Source organism: Pantherophis guttatus, chromosome 4 (genome assembly GCF_059756535.1).
Source record: "Pantherophis guttatus breed Tessera chromosome 4, ASM5975653v1, whole genome shotgun sequence".
NCBI classification, from domain to species: Eukaryota; Metazoa; Chordata; class Lepidosauria; order Squamata; family Colubridae; genus Pantherophis; species Pantherophis guttatus.
In genome coordinates, this window is record NC_142066.1 from 129,645,849 (window position 1) to 129,662,297 (window position 16,449).

The 16,449-nt window shown below is 38.7% G+C and overlaps 1 protein-coding gene across 1 annotated transcript; it reads right to left on the reverse strand.

Annotated features, from left to right (window-relative positions):
* Nucleotides 1-1,945: 1,945 nt before the first annotated feature.
* LOC117655077 (guanine nucleotide-binding protein G(I)/G(S)/G(O) subunit gamma-11) lies at nucleotides 1,946-8,977 on the reverse strand. Its single transcript, XM_034402145.3, has 3 exons — nucleotides 8,839-8,977; nucleotides 8,257-8,354; nucleotides 1,946-2,262 (listed from the first exon to the last, which is right to left on the reverse strand). The coding sequence occupies exons 2-3, from the start codon at nucleotides 8,350-8,352 to the stop codon at nucleotides 2,137-2,139; spliced, it is 222 nt and encodes a 73-aa protein (XP_034258036.1). The 5' UTR covers nucleotides 8,353-8,354; nucleotides 8,839-8,977; the 3' UTR covers nucleotides 1,946-2,136.
* Nucleotides 8,978-16,449: the final 7,472 nt, after the last annotated feature.

Consider the following 16,449-nt stretch of genomic DNA (forward strand, 5'->3'; position numbering starts at 1 on the left):
TTGCGGCTTATTTAAGAATAGAGCTAGTATCTATCATGGTCAGACTACATCTTGAATTATTGAGGCACTATAAGAAACCTGGAAACTCAAGAATCCCATTTTTCAAAGTCTGTTTTCTCTATTGCTAAATTGGGAACTGATTCATCAAACTTTATCATCCATCTTAAAGATGTTCTTCACATGTAAAACTATAGCATTAATAAATAAGTTACTTGTTCTCGTTTAGATTTGCACAGTACTACTTCTAGATATTCCTCAATTTATAACTTCAACTTCAACAGAATTTCTGTTGCTGAACACAGTGATTGTGAAGTGAGGCATTGTGAAGTGAGGCATACACAGTTTTTCACTCTTCCCTCCCCCCCCACTAGTTGTTAGATGAATCACCACAGCTATTCAGTGAATCACTGCAATTGTTAAATGAATCATGTGACTGCTAAGTGAATCTGGCTTCCCTCATTGACTCTGCTTGTGAGAAGTCAGCTGGGAAAGTCACAAATGGTGATCATATGATCCTGGGACACTACCACAGTTGAAAATATATACTATTGGGATTTTGATCCGGTGACTAGGCAGATGCTGCAATGATTATAAGGATATACCCAATTGGTTATAAATCACTTTTATTAATGCTGTTGTAATAGTTGCTAAACAATGGTTGTAAGTTGAGGACCTGTTTTAGGAATGGGAAATCTATGATCTTCCAGGTGTTGCTGAATTAGATTATGCAGGACCAATCATTATTTATTTATTATTTATTTATTAATTTTATTTCTATACTGCCCTTCTCCCGAAGGACTCAGGACGGTGTACAGCCTGATTAAAAGCACAAAGACAGACAAAATTTAAAAATAATTAAAATTATTAAATAATAGGTTCAATTATAAAACCCCCAAATTTAAAATCCCATATTTAAAAACCAATTAAAATATTTACATTGATAGCCCGGCCTGGCGGAACAAGATTTTGAGGGCACAGCGAAATACACGGAGATCAGAGATCTTACGAATTTCTGGGGGCAGTTCATTCCAAAGGGCAGGAGCTCCCACAGAGAAGGCCCTCCCCCTGGGTGTCGTACATGAAGGTGTAGGAAGAAACATCCTTCTGGGTTCTGCTCCAAGTGGGGAAAAAGACACTGGAAACATGAAGACTGCTTGGAAAGATGGTTTAATGGTGGACAGGATCAAATGGCTTGAGTTCCTGAACAGAAAAGGGGCAGATACAGCAAATTCTCGGGTTTTTATGCTCTCTCTGGCTTTGCATTTCCTGGGGTCCCAAACAGTATCCTGATTGGTTGTCAGACTGCCAGGGGCTGGGGATCTTAGCTAGCCTTGCTGGCTGATGGTCACTTGTGCTTCCCAGGTCACATGCTTCCCAGGTCACATGTGGTGAGTTTCTGCTGCTATTGTGTAGAGGGCTAATCCTATCTTTGTTGGATCTTTGGCAATTCCTGCTATGGCTCTGTCTGAAGGAGGTAGGCCTTTGTTATGTAGAATAGACTGGCCCAGGCCTTAATGGCCCATTGACAAAGGGTGGGGGCAGGAAGATGGGAGCTGCTTCAAAACATGCTTATCCATTTCTCATCCAGGGAAATACAATATTCTGCCTTTTTAATATTTCCCAAAATATTTCACTCTTCCAGGAAAGGGGTGGGTGCTAACCTCCTACAATGGCTAATGAGAGTTGGAGATTAACAACCTTTGACTTAGACTTAGAGCCTTAGACTTAGAATAACTTTATTGTTACTTTGAATGTACACTAATCGGCATACATTAAAATGAAATTTCATTGCATATATTCATTGACATGAGGACATTTGGACTAAAATCCTATATTCTGAAGGGAAGAGTTCATATTGTTTCATTAAGATTTTTTTTAACCAAAATTATACTGTGGTTAATAATAATTTCAACCAGTGAATGCAAGAAATTAAGAACACAAAACAGCCTCTTAAAAGAAATTTAATAATATGGTAAGCAAAAACTGTTTTCAGGAAATAACAAAACAATCATTTGTTTTCTTATTTTTTAAAAAAAAAAAAACTCTTAATTTGTACAATAAGATACCTGAGCTTTAAATTAACTAGCTATACTATGGTAGGTTATTTTCCCCAGTTTCAAAATTATCTGCATTCTTCTATGCAATTACACATCCTCCTTTCTCTTTAAAAGGATTCTTCTCTTCAGGAATGCCTTTCACTAGAGGGTCTTCTCCCAATCTTTCTTCAATATAATTTTTAATTTCTTCAGAACACTTAGACACCTTAAGGAAAAAAAAGAGAAAAACATATTTAAATCTCTTTTGTAGAGGTAGGAAAGATTCCTTTGATATGCAGAGTTTTTGAAACTGAGGAAGAGAAGGACTTGTTATCAGGGGTGAAATCCAGCAGGTTCTGACAGGTTCTGGAGAACCTGTAGCAGAAATTTGGAGTAGTTCGGAGAACTGGCAAATACCACCTCTGGCTGGCCCTAGAGTGTGGAGGGAATGGGGATTTTGCAATATCCTTCCCCCAGGAGTGGGGAGGGAATGGGGATTTTGCAGTATCCTTCCCCTGCCATGTCCACAAGCCACGCCCACCAAGTCACACCATGTCCACCAAGCCACGCCCACAGAACCGGTAATAAAAAAAATTGGATTTCACCACTGCTTGTTATGTATCATAAGAAGCATAACATATGCATACTGGGTATTTATGAAATACTGTATCCCAGAATAATGTTTATAATTAATTGTTGCATAATAAAATGAACAGCATTCTTTTCCCCATGTGCTGGATAAAACTCTCTTGCTGTTCTGTAAGGATGGAAGTAAGCAGTATTTTTCCATATAAGCACAGCCTATAAGCTTTGTCGTCAATTACCTTTGTAGGAATTCAGGTGCCTGGCAATAACTAGTGGCATTGATAAAGCCACAGAACTAGACTATATATCAGCAATGGGGATACATTTCATGCTGATCATTTTTGCCCACAAGAGATATACAGTATATATAGCGTTATGATTTAGGAATGGCGAAAATCATATGGCGTACAAAGATATGATAGGGTAGTCTAAGATACTAAAAGTTCAAGTCATTTTGATGACTTGAAAACAAGACTTGGAAACTGACATATAAATTTGTAAATAAGAATTATACAAAAGTAGGATAATACTCTCTGTAGAGGCATTCTAGTTAAAATTCTAATTATGGTGTTTTGGCATGTTGACAATATATGCTGTACATAATATGAATGATTCCTGTACAAAAAGTGGCATACAGAATTCAGATCACTGTCACTATATTTGCATTAAATATATAAATTAAATAGAAATTAAATGGAAGAATATACATTCTTGCCATAATATAATCATTATTATATGAACAATGGCTATTCTAAAATTTTATTTATAACCTCTTCACCTAAGACTGACTAAGACTGACTGTTTACTGTATGAAGTTGCCTTAAACCAACTTTGTTCAATTCAAATCCATCAGTGGAAATGATTGGATAATCTTTTATTTGAAAAAAATTGAATAATAATAATAATAATAATAATAATAATAATAATAATAATAATTTTATTTCTATACCGCCCTTCTCCCAAAGGACTCAGGGCAGTGTACAGCCTATTTAAAAACACAAGACAAAACAGCAATAAAAATTTAAAATGATTAAATAAATTTGGCTCAATTAAAACCCCAGAAATTTAAAATACCCCAATTTAAAACTATTATGTTGATAGCCCGGCCTGGCAGAACAACAGGGTCTTCAGTGTGCAGTGAAACACCCAGAGGTCAGAGATCTTACGTATTTCCGGGAGCAGTTCATTCCACAGGGCTGGGACTCCCACAGAGAAGGCCCTCCCCCTGGGTGTCACCAGTCGACATAACTTGGCCGATGGCACCCTGAGGAGACCCTCTCTGTGGGAGCGGACTGGTCGGTGGGAGGCTATTGGTGGCAGAAGACGGTCTCGAAGGTACCCGGGTCCTATGCCATGGAGCGCTTTAAAGGTGGTAACCAACACCTTGAATCGCACCCGGAAGACCACTGGGAGCCAGTGCAGCTCGCGCAGGAGGGGTGTCACGTGGGCACAACGAGTTGCGACCATAACCACCCGCGGCCGCATTCTGAACCAGCTGGAGCCTCCGAGTGCTCTTCAAGGGGAGCCCCATGTAGAGAGCATTACAATAGTCCAACCGGGAGGTAACAAGGGCGTGAGTGACCGTGCGCAAGGCGTCCCAGTCCAGAAAGGGCTGCAACTGGAGGATCAGGCGAACCTGATAAAAGGCCCCCCTGGCCACAGCCGTCATATGCTCTTCTAAAGACAGCCGTGCGTCCAGGAGGACACCCAGATTGCAAGCCCTCTCCGTGGGGGGCAAAGATTCACCCCCAATAGTCAGCGATGGCACCTGCTGACTATATCGGGGCGCCGGAAGCCACAGCACTCGGTCTTGGAGGGGTTGAGTCTGAGCCTGTTCCTCCCCATCCAGACCCGCATGGCCTCCAGGCAGCGAGACATCCCATCAAGGGCATCGTTGGGGGTGGAGATGTACAGCTGAGTATCATCAGCGTACAGATGACACTTCACCCCAAAACCACGGATGATCTCACCCAGCGGCTTCACATAAATGTTGAACAGGAGGGGCGAGAGGACCGACCCTTGCGGCACTCCCCATGCGAGACGCCTCTGCCCCCCTGCCAACACAAACTGCAAGCGGTCGGAGAGGAAGGAGGAGAACCACCGCAGAATGGTGCCCCCTATTCCTAACCCCCTCAACCACTGCAGCATGATACCATGGTCGATGGTATCAAAAGCCGCTGAGAGATCTAATAGGACTAGGACAGAGGAGCAGTCCCTGTCCCGAGCCCTCCAGAGATCATCCACCAACGCGACTGAATAAATTGGATGATATCAGAGATAAAATCTCGAAAGTGCTTTATTCCAAAGCCAATTAAAACTCCTTTCAATGAAAAAATCTTCCCAATTAGAGGAGATCTACTGTATGCCCCCAAACAATTTTTTAACACAATGCTTAAAGACATATTTTACTCTGTTGAATAAATATAAATATCAGTTCACATAGGAATTTATGGGATAATGTACCAAGATCAAACTGCTGTTTTTAAAATGTTTATTGTTATATGTTTATATGTTGTTTGTAGATGTTTACATTTCATTGTTGATATTTTTAAAGATTAGGAGAGAAGGAAAAGCAAGGTTAAAGTTTCTTCTAAACCTTCTCCTTGGTTCTGGTGGGTGGGGGAGAAATTGTCCCCCTCAGATCGGGCTCGCAATTTGGGTGTCCTCCTAGACTCACAGTTAAGATTAGAGCAACATCTGACAGCTGTGACTAGGGGAACTTTTGCACAGGTTCGCCTGGTGCATCAATTGCGACCCTACTTGAATCAGGAGGCTCTCCTCACAGTCACTCATGCCCTTGTCACCTCACGGTTAGATTATTGCAACGCGCTCTACATGGGGCTACCCTTAAAAAGTGTTCGGAGACTACAGTTGGTCCAGAACACAGCCGTGCGAGCTGTCGTGGGTGCACCTAGGTACACCCACATTACACCAATTCTCCGCGAGCTGCATTGGCTCCCTATTAGTCTCCGGTCACAATTAAGGTGTTGGTTATTATCTTTAAAGCCCTACATGGCTCAGGGCCAGGTTATCTTCAAGACCACCTTCTGCCGCATAGCTCCCAGCGACCGGTAAGATCCCACAGAGTTGGTCTCCTCCAGGTCCCGTCAGCTAAACAATGCCGGCTGGCGGGCCTGCAGGGGAGGGCCTTCTCTGTGGCTGCCCCAGCTCTCTGGAACCAGTTACCTCCTGAGGTCCAGACCATCCCCACCCTATTGGCCTTCCGAAAAGCGGTGAAGAGCTGGCTTTTCCGGCAGGCCTGGGGCTGTTGATCTCGCTCTTATGATCTGGCGAGATCCGGCCATGAATGGTGTGAATGAGTTTTTAATGTTTTTAATTTTTAAATGTTTTTTATAATGATTTTTTAAAATGCATTGTGAGCCGCCTTGAGTCTTTGGAGAGGGCGGCATATAAATTGAATTAATTAAATTAAATTAAATTAAATTCTAGAGAAGAATAGATTAATATAAATCAAATAAAAATAATATTTAAAATAAATGTATAATACATTGTTAAGATAAATATGTTACTTTTAAGTTGAGAAATAGAATCTGTCCTATCTGAATATAAAGCAGATTTTTTATTTGGAATTATGGGTAGCTCTGTAAATACAGTATCAGCAATTGTGTATCATTCAAAAACAGTACAAATACTAAATACAATGTTAACATATATTTAATACATTCTGATACTTACATTGCCATTGAGTTAACTTTATAAATTTGTCATTTCTGCTAATGCACTAGTGATGCTATACTTATCCATTTTATTACATGTTCAAGAAACACACAATTGTCCAGATTTCTGGAAACAATTTCCTACTCAGGTAAATGCCTCATTTTTATGTCATGGAAATTATCTAGCATAGGAATCACAATTCTGAATAGTGCTCAGAATACTTTTTCCGCCGTTTGACGATTCATTTCTTCCATGCTGTTCTATAACTTGGCCCCTTAAGTCTTATATTTAAGCTATAAAACACCCCAAAATTAACTCTCTGCTTATATAACCCATAATTAGCCTGTTCACGCTTCTTTCCTTTCCTGATAATTATGGGTTTTCTTTAAGCTGTGATTGTGTCATCCATTTTGCCATGAATGTTGAACAGACATTCTCCACAGTCAGTCATTCCCAGGCTGTGGTTGGGATTACAGGTAGGGAGGAGAAAGCTGTGAGAATCAGTAGAAAGAGCTCAGGGAATTTTGTCCCCACACCCCCAAAAAAAGTCCCATTCTGTATTGTAAAATATAATAATAAATCAGCTATAGACTAATTATGGGTAAACAAAACACTCCTATAAGGATGAAAATGCTATTACCAGCAGAGACATTTCTAGGCATTTTAGTGCCCAAAATAAAAAAATGCTAAAAGTCCCAATCTTGCTTATGAATAAGGTTGCCAGGTGACCACTATTTGAGCGGACAGTCCGCTTTTTTCACATTATGTTCACTATTTTTTTTCACAAAATAGTGGACATTTTTTTTATTCAAAAGCTTTATGATTGTATATTTTTTAATATTTCTCAACGTTGTACTGAAATTAAAGAATTATTCCTTAAACACAAAGAATTGATCAAAGCTGCGCAGTCAAATAAAAAATACACACGACAGCAAAGTAAAATGTAATTTAATATTTTACATATTATTATAATATATTTGATGTTTTGAATTTTAAGTAAAGTTTTGAAGTGATTATTTTAATACGTGTTAAAATGTTTGTAAGAAAATATATAATTTAATTGTAATTTTTTTAAAAAAAATTTACTACTTAACCACACACACACACACACACACACACACAGCTTGTCCGCTATTTTTTGGAAGCAGACCTGGCAACCCTACTTATGAAATATAATAATACATAAATTAGGCCACCAACTTGGCTTCTCATAGGCATGGCTTAATTTAAAAATGAAAGAAAAAAAAAAGAATAACTCAAAAAGAATAATCTCAATGAAGTCTAATTGTACTCATTGGGCACAGCCTGCTATCTGACTACAGAGAATACAGTAAGAAATTGTTAGAAATAGAGCAAATGAGAGAAGAAATGAATTAGAAAAGTAAAGATGAGCAATCAACCCAGTTATGTCTTGTTGCAAGATCCAGTTATAATTAACAGATAATTTATCCGGTGATATTTTAAAAACAAATATCAGAACGACATCAATAAAAATAAGAGGACAAAAAGCAACTTGTACATCAAATGTAGCCCTGATATGAAAAAAAATTAACAAGAATTCTTCTAATACTTCTAAAAGCTAAATAAACCTGCCACTGTAAATTTTAAGAACTTTTGAATGGCATCAGGCTGATCCTTTTAAAAATGGAATACAAACCCAACCCAACTATAATCTCTATTTATTTTGCTTGAGAGAGATTGGGGGTGGGGGGTTAGTCTATAAAATCCTGTTTATAGCGTTATCAAAAGAAAATGTGCAATAAACCTACTAGGAGATAATATTTGCTTCCTTAAGTGAAGCAACTCAATCCCAATGCATTTATAATCCACATGGAATATATTGCAAAACAGATATTTTTTTTCAACACACGCACACAGCCATTGAAAGCACTGAAATCCTGTTCTTAAAACATTCTTCAGAATTTAAGAGAGAAAATCATTAGAGTGAACTACTTACAGGTTGCCTTTCCAATTTGACTTCTTTTCGGAGTTGTTCTACTTCCATTTTCAATTTATCCTTCTCACTTAGGTCATCTATGTTGATTGCTGGCATTGCTGGGTTGGAGAAAAAAGAAAGTGTGAATTTCTCTCTCTCTCTTTCTCTCCCTGTGTTTGTGTGTAAGAAAATAAAATAAGATTACGACAATATAGCTTTTTTTAATATGAATTTTTCCTGATTTCTCTAAAGTAGCTGTTTCTTCTGCAGGCAGCTCGCCTCAAGCGCCTAGGAACTATTTAAAGGATTTTAATTCATCAGCAGTATTTGTTCAAATCTATATGCCACAAAAATTGCCCCCTCCCTTTCTAGTTTTTATTGCTTCAAACCAAAATGAGGCCTTCCACATTCATGGAAAGCCAGCCAACCTTTCTTTGTGTGTCTTCATGCCATGCCCAAATTTGCTAAAAGAGCTCTAACAGAAAACACAGACACAAAAAGAATCCGTTCCTGCTACATGGAATTTTGAACTACTCAGATATAGAAGAGTTATGACTGGGTGGAAAAAATCCACTTGAAAAATTTAATCTGGGATTGGCATACCTGTTCACACTATGCAAAGACGTTTGCGTGTAAAATGTCTTCCATCCATGAAGGGAATATGAAATGAGTTGTGAGGAGTGGCAGAGTGAAGAGAAGAAAGCTATTAGAGGCAGGATGTGTACCTCTCCTTTTGTTACAATGGAAATACCAACCATGGTGAGAGTTCCAGAGTTCCACAGGAAACAGATTTTCTAAGGAAACATCTGGCTGTTTCCCTGTGCCAAGCTGGAAAACCTAAACAATGGGGGTGTTTGGAAAACTAACATGGGAAAATAGGGAAAAGCAAGCGTACAAAAAAGCTTGTCCCTCTAGGCACATGTCCTGTATTACTCATTTCGATGGAAGTTCATTTAAATGAGTGCCCTATGGAATGCCATTGGACTTACTTCCAAAAAGGCAAATATGACATTTCCCACACTTCACTTTGACCAAGTTATATAAAGATGCCTTTTTTTTTTGTATTTTCAATATCCAAAATGCTGATTCCAAATTTTTTGTTGTTCTTTGCATAAATTGTTTGCAGGTTTTGTGTTCCCTTTCTCATTCTTTATTTTAACTAGTCCTGGAACCTGCACTGAATAACCACAGGACCTTGTATTATATATACACACACAAAAACCTTAGGTCAGTGGAAAACTCCATAGCAAAATAGCTGTAACTTGGAATAAGGCAGTTTCCAATGACTCTAAAGTAGGGGTGTCAATCTCACGGCTTGTGGGCTGGATGCATCACATGCTGGCTACGTGTGATGCATATCCAGGGATATTCAGACAATATTGCCTACAATCTACAACATGCAAATGAACTATAATTTGCTGAATTAACCCAAAGGTTGGGTTAAGCTTGCACATCGCTTACAGCATAGACCAGAGAACAACATTTTAGTTTAATGTACAAATACCATTAGAGGGTACAATTTCATGAAGCTGTGAAACCCTTCCCCCATCCTTCCCCACATTAAGATGAGTGTTAGAATGCCACTACAAAATAAAAGAAGATAATTCCTCCATGGCTAAGTTTACAGGAAACAACTTATTCCATTTAATTTTCTGAGTTCACATCCACACTGAATTACAAGCAAATTGCATAGATTAGAATTATAGAAGTAAGATGTAAGTTAAAAAGGCAGACTATTTGTGAATTGGACTATCATATAAATACAGCGAAAGAGAAAGCAGGTAGGAATTATTTTTTCCAAGGATATAATGCTTTGGAAAACCAGAGAAGCTTCTGGAGGTGTCTTCTTTGAGGGCTTCCATGCCCAATAGAGAAGATTTAAGGGCTATATTCAACCCACACAGAGGCATATTGCACATTGCAATATGACGTCTCCATAGGTTTCTTATTCATAATGGTTGACTGTAGAGTTTTCATAACCGTAGCTTTGATGAGATAAATCAGACACTTTGAAAAGCAGCAAGTAAATATTAAATGAAAGACCTAATAAAATATTAATAACAATTAAAATGTATTTATTTGTCCTTTGATTAGATGGTTAGAATTACAGTTTTTTGGTTGGTTTTTTTGTTTGTATACAGCCTTTAGTATTTTTTTTCAAGTAGCTCAGAACAATGAACATATCCAATATATCAAGGGTGTCAAACTTGATTTCATTGAGGGCTGCATCAGGGTTGTGTTTGACCTCAGGAGGCCGGAGTGGGAGTGGCTGGGATGGGCATTGCTGGGGTGGGCATGGCTAGCTCGACATCACTCATGTCGGAGGCACCTGTGGTGGCCCAAGCATTTTGCCAGCAAAAACGGGCTTCAGAGCTCCATTTTTGACTGTGACAGCCTCCTGCAACCCTCTGGTAGGGAAAACAGAGCTCAGGACAGCCACATGCAGTCCTCCTGAGCTCTGTTTTCACTGCCAGAGGCACTGCAGGCTGCTTCTTCACTGTTTCCAGGGCGGCACCGTGGGCCAGATCTAAGCATTCCCAAGGCCCCGGGGCCTTGAGTTTGACACCCCTGCAATACATCTTCCTCTTATTTTCCCACAACAACAAAGGGGCCTGGTGGCTCGGCAGACTAAAAGCATTGTGATTAACACCAGCTGTCTGCAATTACTGTAAGTTCGAATCTCACCAGGCTCAAGGTTGACTCAGCTTTCCATCCTTTCTAAGGTAGATTAAATGAGGACCCGGATTGTGGGGGCAATAAGCTGACTTTGTATAAATATACAAAAGGATGAAGGCTATTGCTTAATGCATTGTAAGCCACCCTGAGTCTCCGGAGAAGGGCGGCATATAAATCAATTTTTTTAAAAAAAATAAAGAAAATTTAAAAAAATCCAACCTTGTGGGTAGGTTGGACTGAGAGAGAATGACTGGGCTAAAGTCACCAAGCTAAAGCAGGATGAGTCCTTCAACTCCTTTTTTTCCTATCTGTAAATTGGCTAGGAATGCATCTTAAACCATCTTGGTCCAGAGTGTTGTGGTCTGCCAGCAACCTGTGGAGCTGGCAGCGGAGTCGGACAGTGAGGAGGCTGGGGAGGAACATGGGCCAGTCCTGGAGTCTGGGGAAGGCTCAGATAAGGGTCTATGTTGAAGACAGAGATGGGGACAGGGCCATCTGGTAGTTATGTGTGAACTCCGGAGCCTCCAGAGTTGGAGATCAGAGAGGCAGAGGAACAGGAGGAGCCTGTTCCTAGTGCATGCATGCACAGAGCTGCCAGAAGGCAAGAACAGTTAAAACAAAAGGGACAATTCAGGAGTAAGGCCTGGAAATGATTGGCTCCTCTCATAAGGCTTAAAAGAGGAGCAAAGGCACATGGGCCCTTTGCAGAAAAGCAACGTTGTTAAATCTGTTCCCAATCGGCATCTCTGTTTGATCCTGGACTCCGTGTGGTTTTGCCAAATAGGTCTTTGGCAGTGTGTCAAGAGAGATAAAGGTTGGTGATTATCCCGAAGGTCTTATCCCGAAGGATTTTTTGCAACTAATTGGGACTCAGCTGTGAAGGAAAGTAATTCACAGTTGTTGCAATAAAAGAGGTTTTTGGAACTATTCGTGTGTTTTAATGACTCAGTAAGCCTAGGTCACAACACAGAGTTCCTGTGCTTCAGCAGCCTTCCCATATCAATTTATCACAAAGCTTGACTAATGTACTGCCCTGTTTCTCTACACCTCCTAGGCTGGTAAAGAAAATTTCAATTTTACTATTTTTGCTATCCCTTGAAAAAGAAAGTAGCAGTACTTTGTCAAATTCATCTGGTAAGGAAAAGTAAAAAGTTTGGCTTTGGAATAGCATCAATTAATTTTTAAAAAACCACAGCTTTTTAGTATTCCTTGGTTATTTGGATGGAAGGTTGTTGTAGGCAGCACTGGGACCATAGGGCAGGAGTCATGCCTTACTACAGTACATAGTAGCCAATTGGAGTAGAGGTGTTTGCCTGCAATGAAATGAAGCACACTGTGCACATTGGATAATGAGGGGTAAAAGCCAACACAATTCAGAGAACACTACTTTTGTTGTAACAAAAGGATAGTTCTAAGTTGCCTTTCTGGTAGGCTGGATGACGGATAATATCATATATTCCTGTCCTCAAAAAATGCTAAGTAGCCAAAACAGTGGGGCAAGTTGGTCTTTGAGATTAGCCCTAACATCTGCAGGCTAGCCAGTGATATGATTGTAGCATATTCATGTAGTAAGACACATTCAGACATTAAAAACTTTTGGTGGAGAAAGAAAAACAATTGCAGGTTGAAAACAGATAGGACCTCTTGTCATGGTTAGTTTTTGGGTAGGAAACTTTCCAAGCTGTAATGCTTATTATGAAAGCAGAAATAAATTAATGGCATAGGGTCAGGTTATTTGGGGATCTACCTTGTTCCCATGGTTCCTTCCCACTCAGTAAGATTGGCACACTGTAGTCAGTGCACTTTGGATCCTGTTAATCAAAAGAATCAGTCAGGACCCCCAAAATATACCTTCTTGGTTGAGATGCCTGACCTTATGGAATAAGATGCATACAAATCCCATATTTACGATATTCTAGAAGTCTTAAAAAACAGCTGGTCTCCCAGGCTTCAGATAATATGCTTGTGGAGCCCTGTCTGTAGTGGTTTGTTTTTAGGCATGTGGGACATGGTTGTCTGGATGCTTTAATTTTTCTCTTTGTTGTTTTCTGTTTTTAACTATAAATCCAGGGTTATTCTGGAGTAGACTGACTTCTACATCATCATCATCATCACAACTGCTGCAACAATGACTATTACTATTAGTTAGCATGAGTTTGTTATAGTGGTTAAGGCTAGAAACCAGAAGGTTGTGAGTTCTAGTCCGGCCTTAGACACGAAGTCAGCTGGGTGATCTTGGGCCAGTTCCTCTCTCTCAGCCTAGGAAGCAAGCAGTGGTAAATCACTTCTGACTATCTTTCAAAAAAAAAAAACTGTGAAAAGTTTCATCCAGAAGCAATTCTATGGATTGTCTACCAGGATTCATACTGCACAAGAGTTTGACTTATGTTTTGATAATTACTACTTGGTACTTTAGTACTTCTTCAGGCAGTCACCAGGAGTTTTTAAAAAGTTAACTTGAAAATTAACCCAGCCACACCCCCACACAGTCACACCACACATTATTTAGAAGTGGAACCTGTAAAACTAGATCCAGTACCTAATAATCCATACTGCATTCTAACTCAAGGTTAATTTAATTAATTCCATGAGGAACTGGATTTAAAATAAGCATTCTTTAACTACATCCATGCATTTTTTAGCAGTGTTATAAAACTAGCAGCTTGCCAATGCCTTCTTTGAAGATTCTTTTTAAATTACCAATCTAGCCAACATCCTACAGTTCCTAGATAATCACCCCAAGTACTAATTATCAAAGCACAAGGCAAACTCTTGTGCAGTATGAATCCTGATAGACAATCCATGGAATTGCTTCTGAATGAAACTCTATAGCTCTCTGCTGAGTTGAAGTCCTATCTGCTTAATCATGAATTGGTGAATAACTAGCATGAATTTTATTACTTTCACTACAGATGCATTTATGCTTTTAGGAAGACACTGGCAATCAATGGAACTCTTGCAAGGCAATAGGATGACAAGCCTAACAGATTTTATACACTTCAGGGTGCTATAAGTAGTATCCAAGCTAGCAGAAAATAAAGATATTTCAATAGATTTTTTTCCAAGGACAAGCCTTTTTCATTAATGGGCAAGAGATAAGCTGGAGACAATGTCATGGCAGAAAAAATACATTGCTAGGGCATGTCTTTGCCACTGTAAATGCAAGTGGAAAAGTCTCTTAAAGGATCAGAATATTTCCTGCCCTATGGAATGAGATCCATCCAAATATCCATAAAGCTTTCATCCTAATAATGTTCCAGAAGTCCTTAAGTGAGAGATCAAGGACTCCACGGTCTTTAAATGAGTTGCTCATATGGCAAAAACCACAGGGTTTTGCCATATTTTTGCAGTAAAGTTGGTAAAAGTCTTTTTAATTATGCAGATTTTTTTCCAGTAGGATTAAAACTGAAGGAAAAAAAATCATAATATTGCAGTATGTTCAAAACTTATTATGTTATCTAAGGACTTTAGTTTGGTGGACAAGAACAATTTCATCCAATGCCAAGAATTGTTATACCTAACTCAGGGATGAAATGCTACCAGTTCGGACCAGTTCGGCCAAACTGGTAGTGATGGCGGCGGGTGTTCCAGCCACCCACCTGGTCGTCATTACTTCCTGGCTACTTCCTGGAGGTGCGTGCACTTCCGAACTGGTAGGCAAGGTAAGTAGATTTCACCCCTGACCTAATTATTATATAAACAAAAACATATGGGTGTGACAAGATGTTAAAAGGCCATGAAATACAATGCCTACAATGCCTCAAGACAGTATAGGTAGTCCTCAACTTACGACCAAAATTCTGGATCAAAATTTTTATTAATTTATAGAATAAAATATAAAAATACAAGAGCAAATCATGGTATATAGAGGCGAAGGGAAGGGGAAGAGAAAAGTGAGGAAGAGAGGAGGCAAAAAAAAAAGGCATTGACTTCCGGCTCCCTCTGTTGCAGTAGAATAAGGCATTAACATCCAACCTCAACTTTTTACTTTTCCGTAATAGTATAAACTAGCCATTTCTATAATGACAAATCAATCTAATCAGTAAAAAACAAAATCAAAGTTTCATTTTTTTTCCACCTCAAGCACAAAGTCCAGAAGCCGTCTCCAAGTAGAAACAAAAATACTTTTATTCTCTTCTTTGATCAAAACTGTCAATTTAGCCATCTCTGTCAACTCCATCAGCTTCTGTACCCATTCATCCATGGTGGGAATCGAAATGTCCCTCCATTTTTGTGCATACAGTAGTCTTGCTTCCATAGACATATATAAGATCAGAGTTCCAATTTTTTTCCCAAGTCTTTTTCCATTAAGCCCAAAAGAAAATTTTCTGGTTTAATCTTTATCTTCACTTTAAGAATTTTGTGTATTAAGATATGAATCCTACTCCAAGATTTCTTTGCTTTATCCCATGTCCACCATAAACGGTAAAAGATTCCTTCTTTACATTTACATTTCCAACATTCATTTGAAAGACCTTTATACATTCTAGATAACTTGTCTAGTATTAAATACTAGCGATACATTACCTTATAAATTTTTTCTCTTAAATTATAGTTTAGTGTGCATTTTTAACCTTTCATCCATGTAGTCTTCCATTGTACGAGCAATGGAACATTATTTCCAAAGTTCCTTGCCCAAATAATCATCATACAATGTTTTACTTTCACTTTCCAAAATCAGTTTCAATAATGTTTTATAAACTTTAGCAATAATATATTCATCACTACCACACAATAAAATTTCCAATTCATTTTTAACGAAGTCAAACCCATAACTCTTTTTATCTAGTTTAAATCTTTTTTTCAATTGTTTATATGTGAACCAATGGCAAGCATGGCTTCTAATTCTAACTCTTCCCTTGACTTGAGGGTAGGGTCACCAGAAAGATATTATTTTACCATAAGTCTATCAGTCCAGCTTTGCCACCATTTCTTTTCTTTAAAAAAGCTTTTTGGGGGATACCCAAAGAGGCAACTTTGCAGAAAACCTTGTTTTATATTTATTCCAAACTCTTAGTACGGCATGTTTAGCAAAGTGATTGTTGAAATCAACATTAACTTTAACTTTGTCATATCATAAATAACTATGCCATCCAAACTTTAATTCATGACCTTCTAAATCAAGTAGTCTCTTATCTTGGAGATTCACCCACTCTTTTAGCCAGACCAGACATGCATCAAAATACAGTTTCAAATCTGGTAAATCACAATTGAGCCCAAAATTTATGTTGCTAAGGGAGACATTTGTTAAGTGAGTTTTGTCCCATTTTACAACCATCCTTGCACAGTTGTTGACAAGTTGTTAAATTAGCTACACGGTTGTTAAGTGAATCTGCCTTCTCCATTGACTTTGCTTGTCAGAAGGGCGTAAAAGGTGATCATATGACCCCGGGACATAGTAACTGTAATAAAAGTGACTCAGTTGCCAACTATCTGAATTTTGATAAGGTGATCATGAGACTGTTGCCATGGTTATAAATGTGAAAAATAAATCAGGTTTTCAGTGATGTTCTAATTTTGAATGGTCACCAAATGAAC

Bases quoted from the DNA above. Each gene is read 5' to 3' on its own strand.
- LOC117655077 (XM_034402145.3), bottom strand. From the start codon at position 8,352: ATGCCAGCAATCAACATAGATGACCTAAGTGAGAAGGATAAATTGAAA. The intron at 2,263-8,256 runs GTAAGTAGTTCA...TTTTTCCTTAAG, and splicing joins TCAAATTGGAAAGGCAACCT to GTGTCTAAGTGTTCTGAAGA.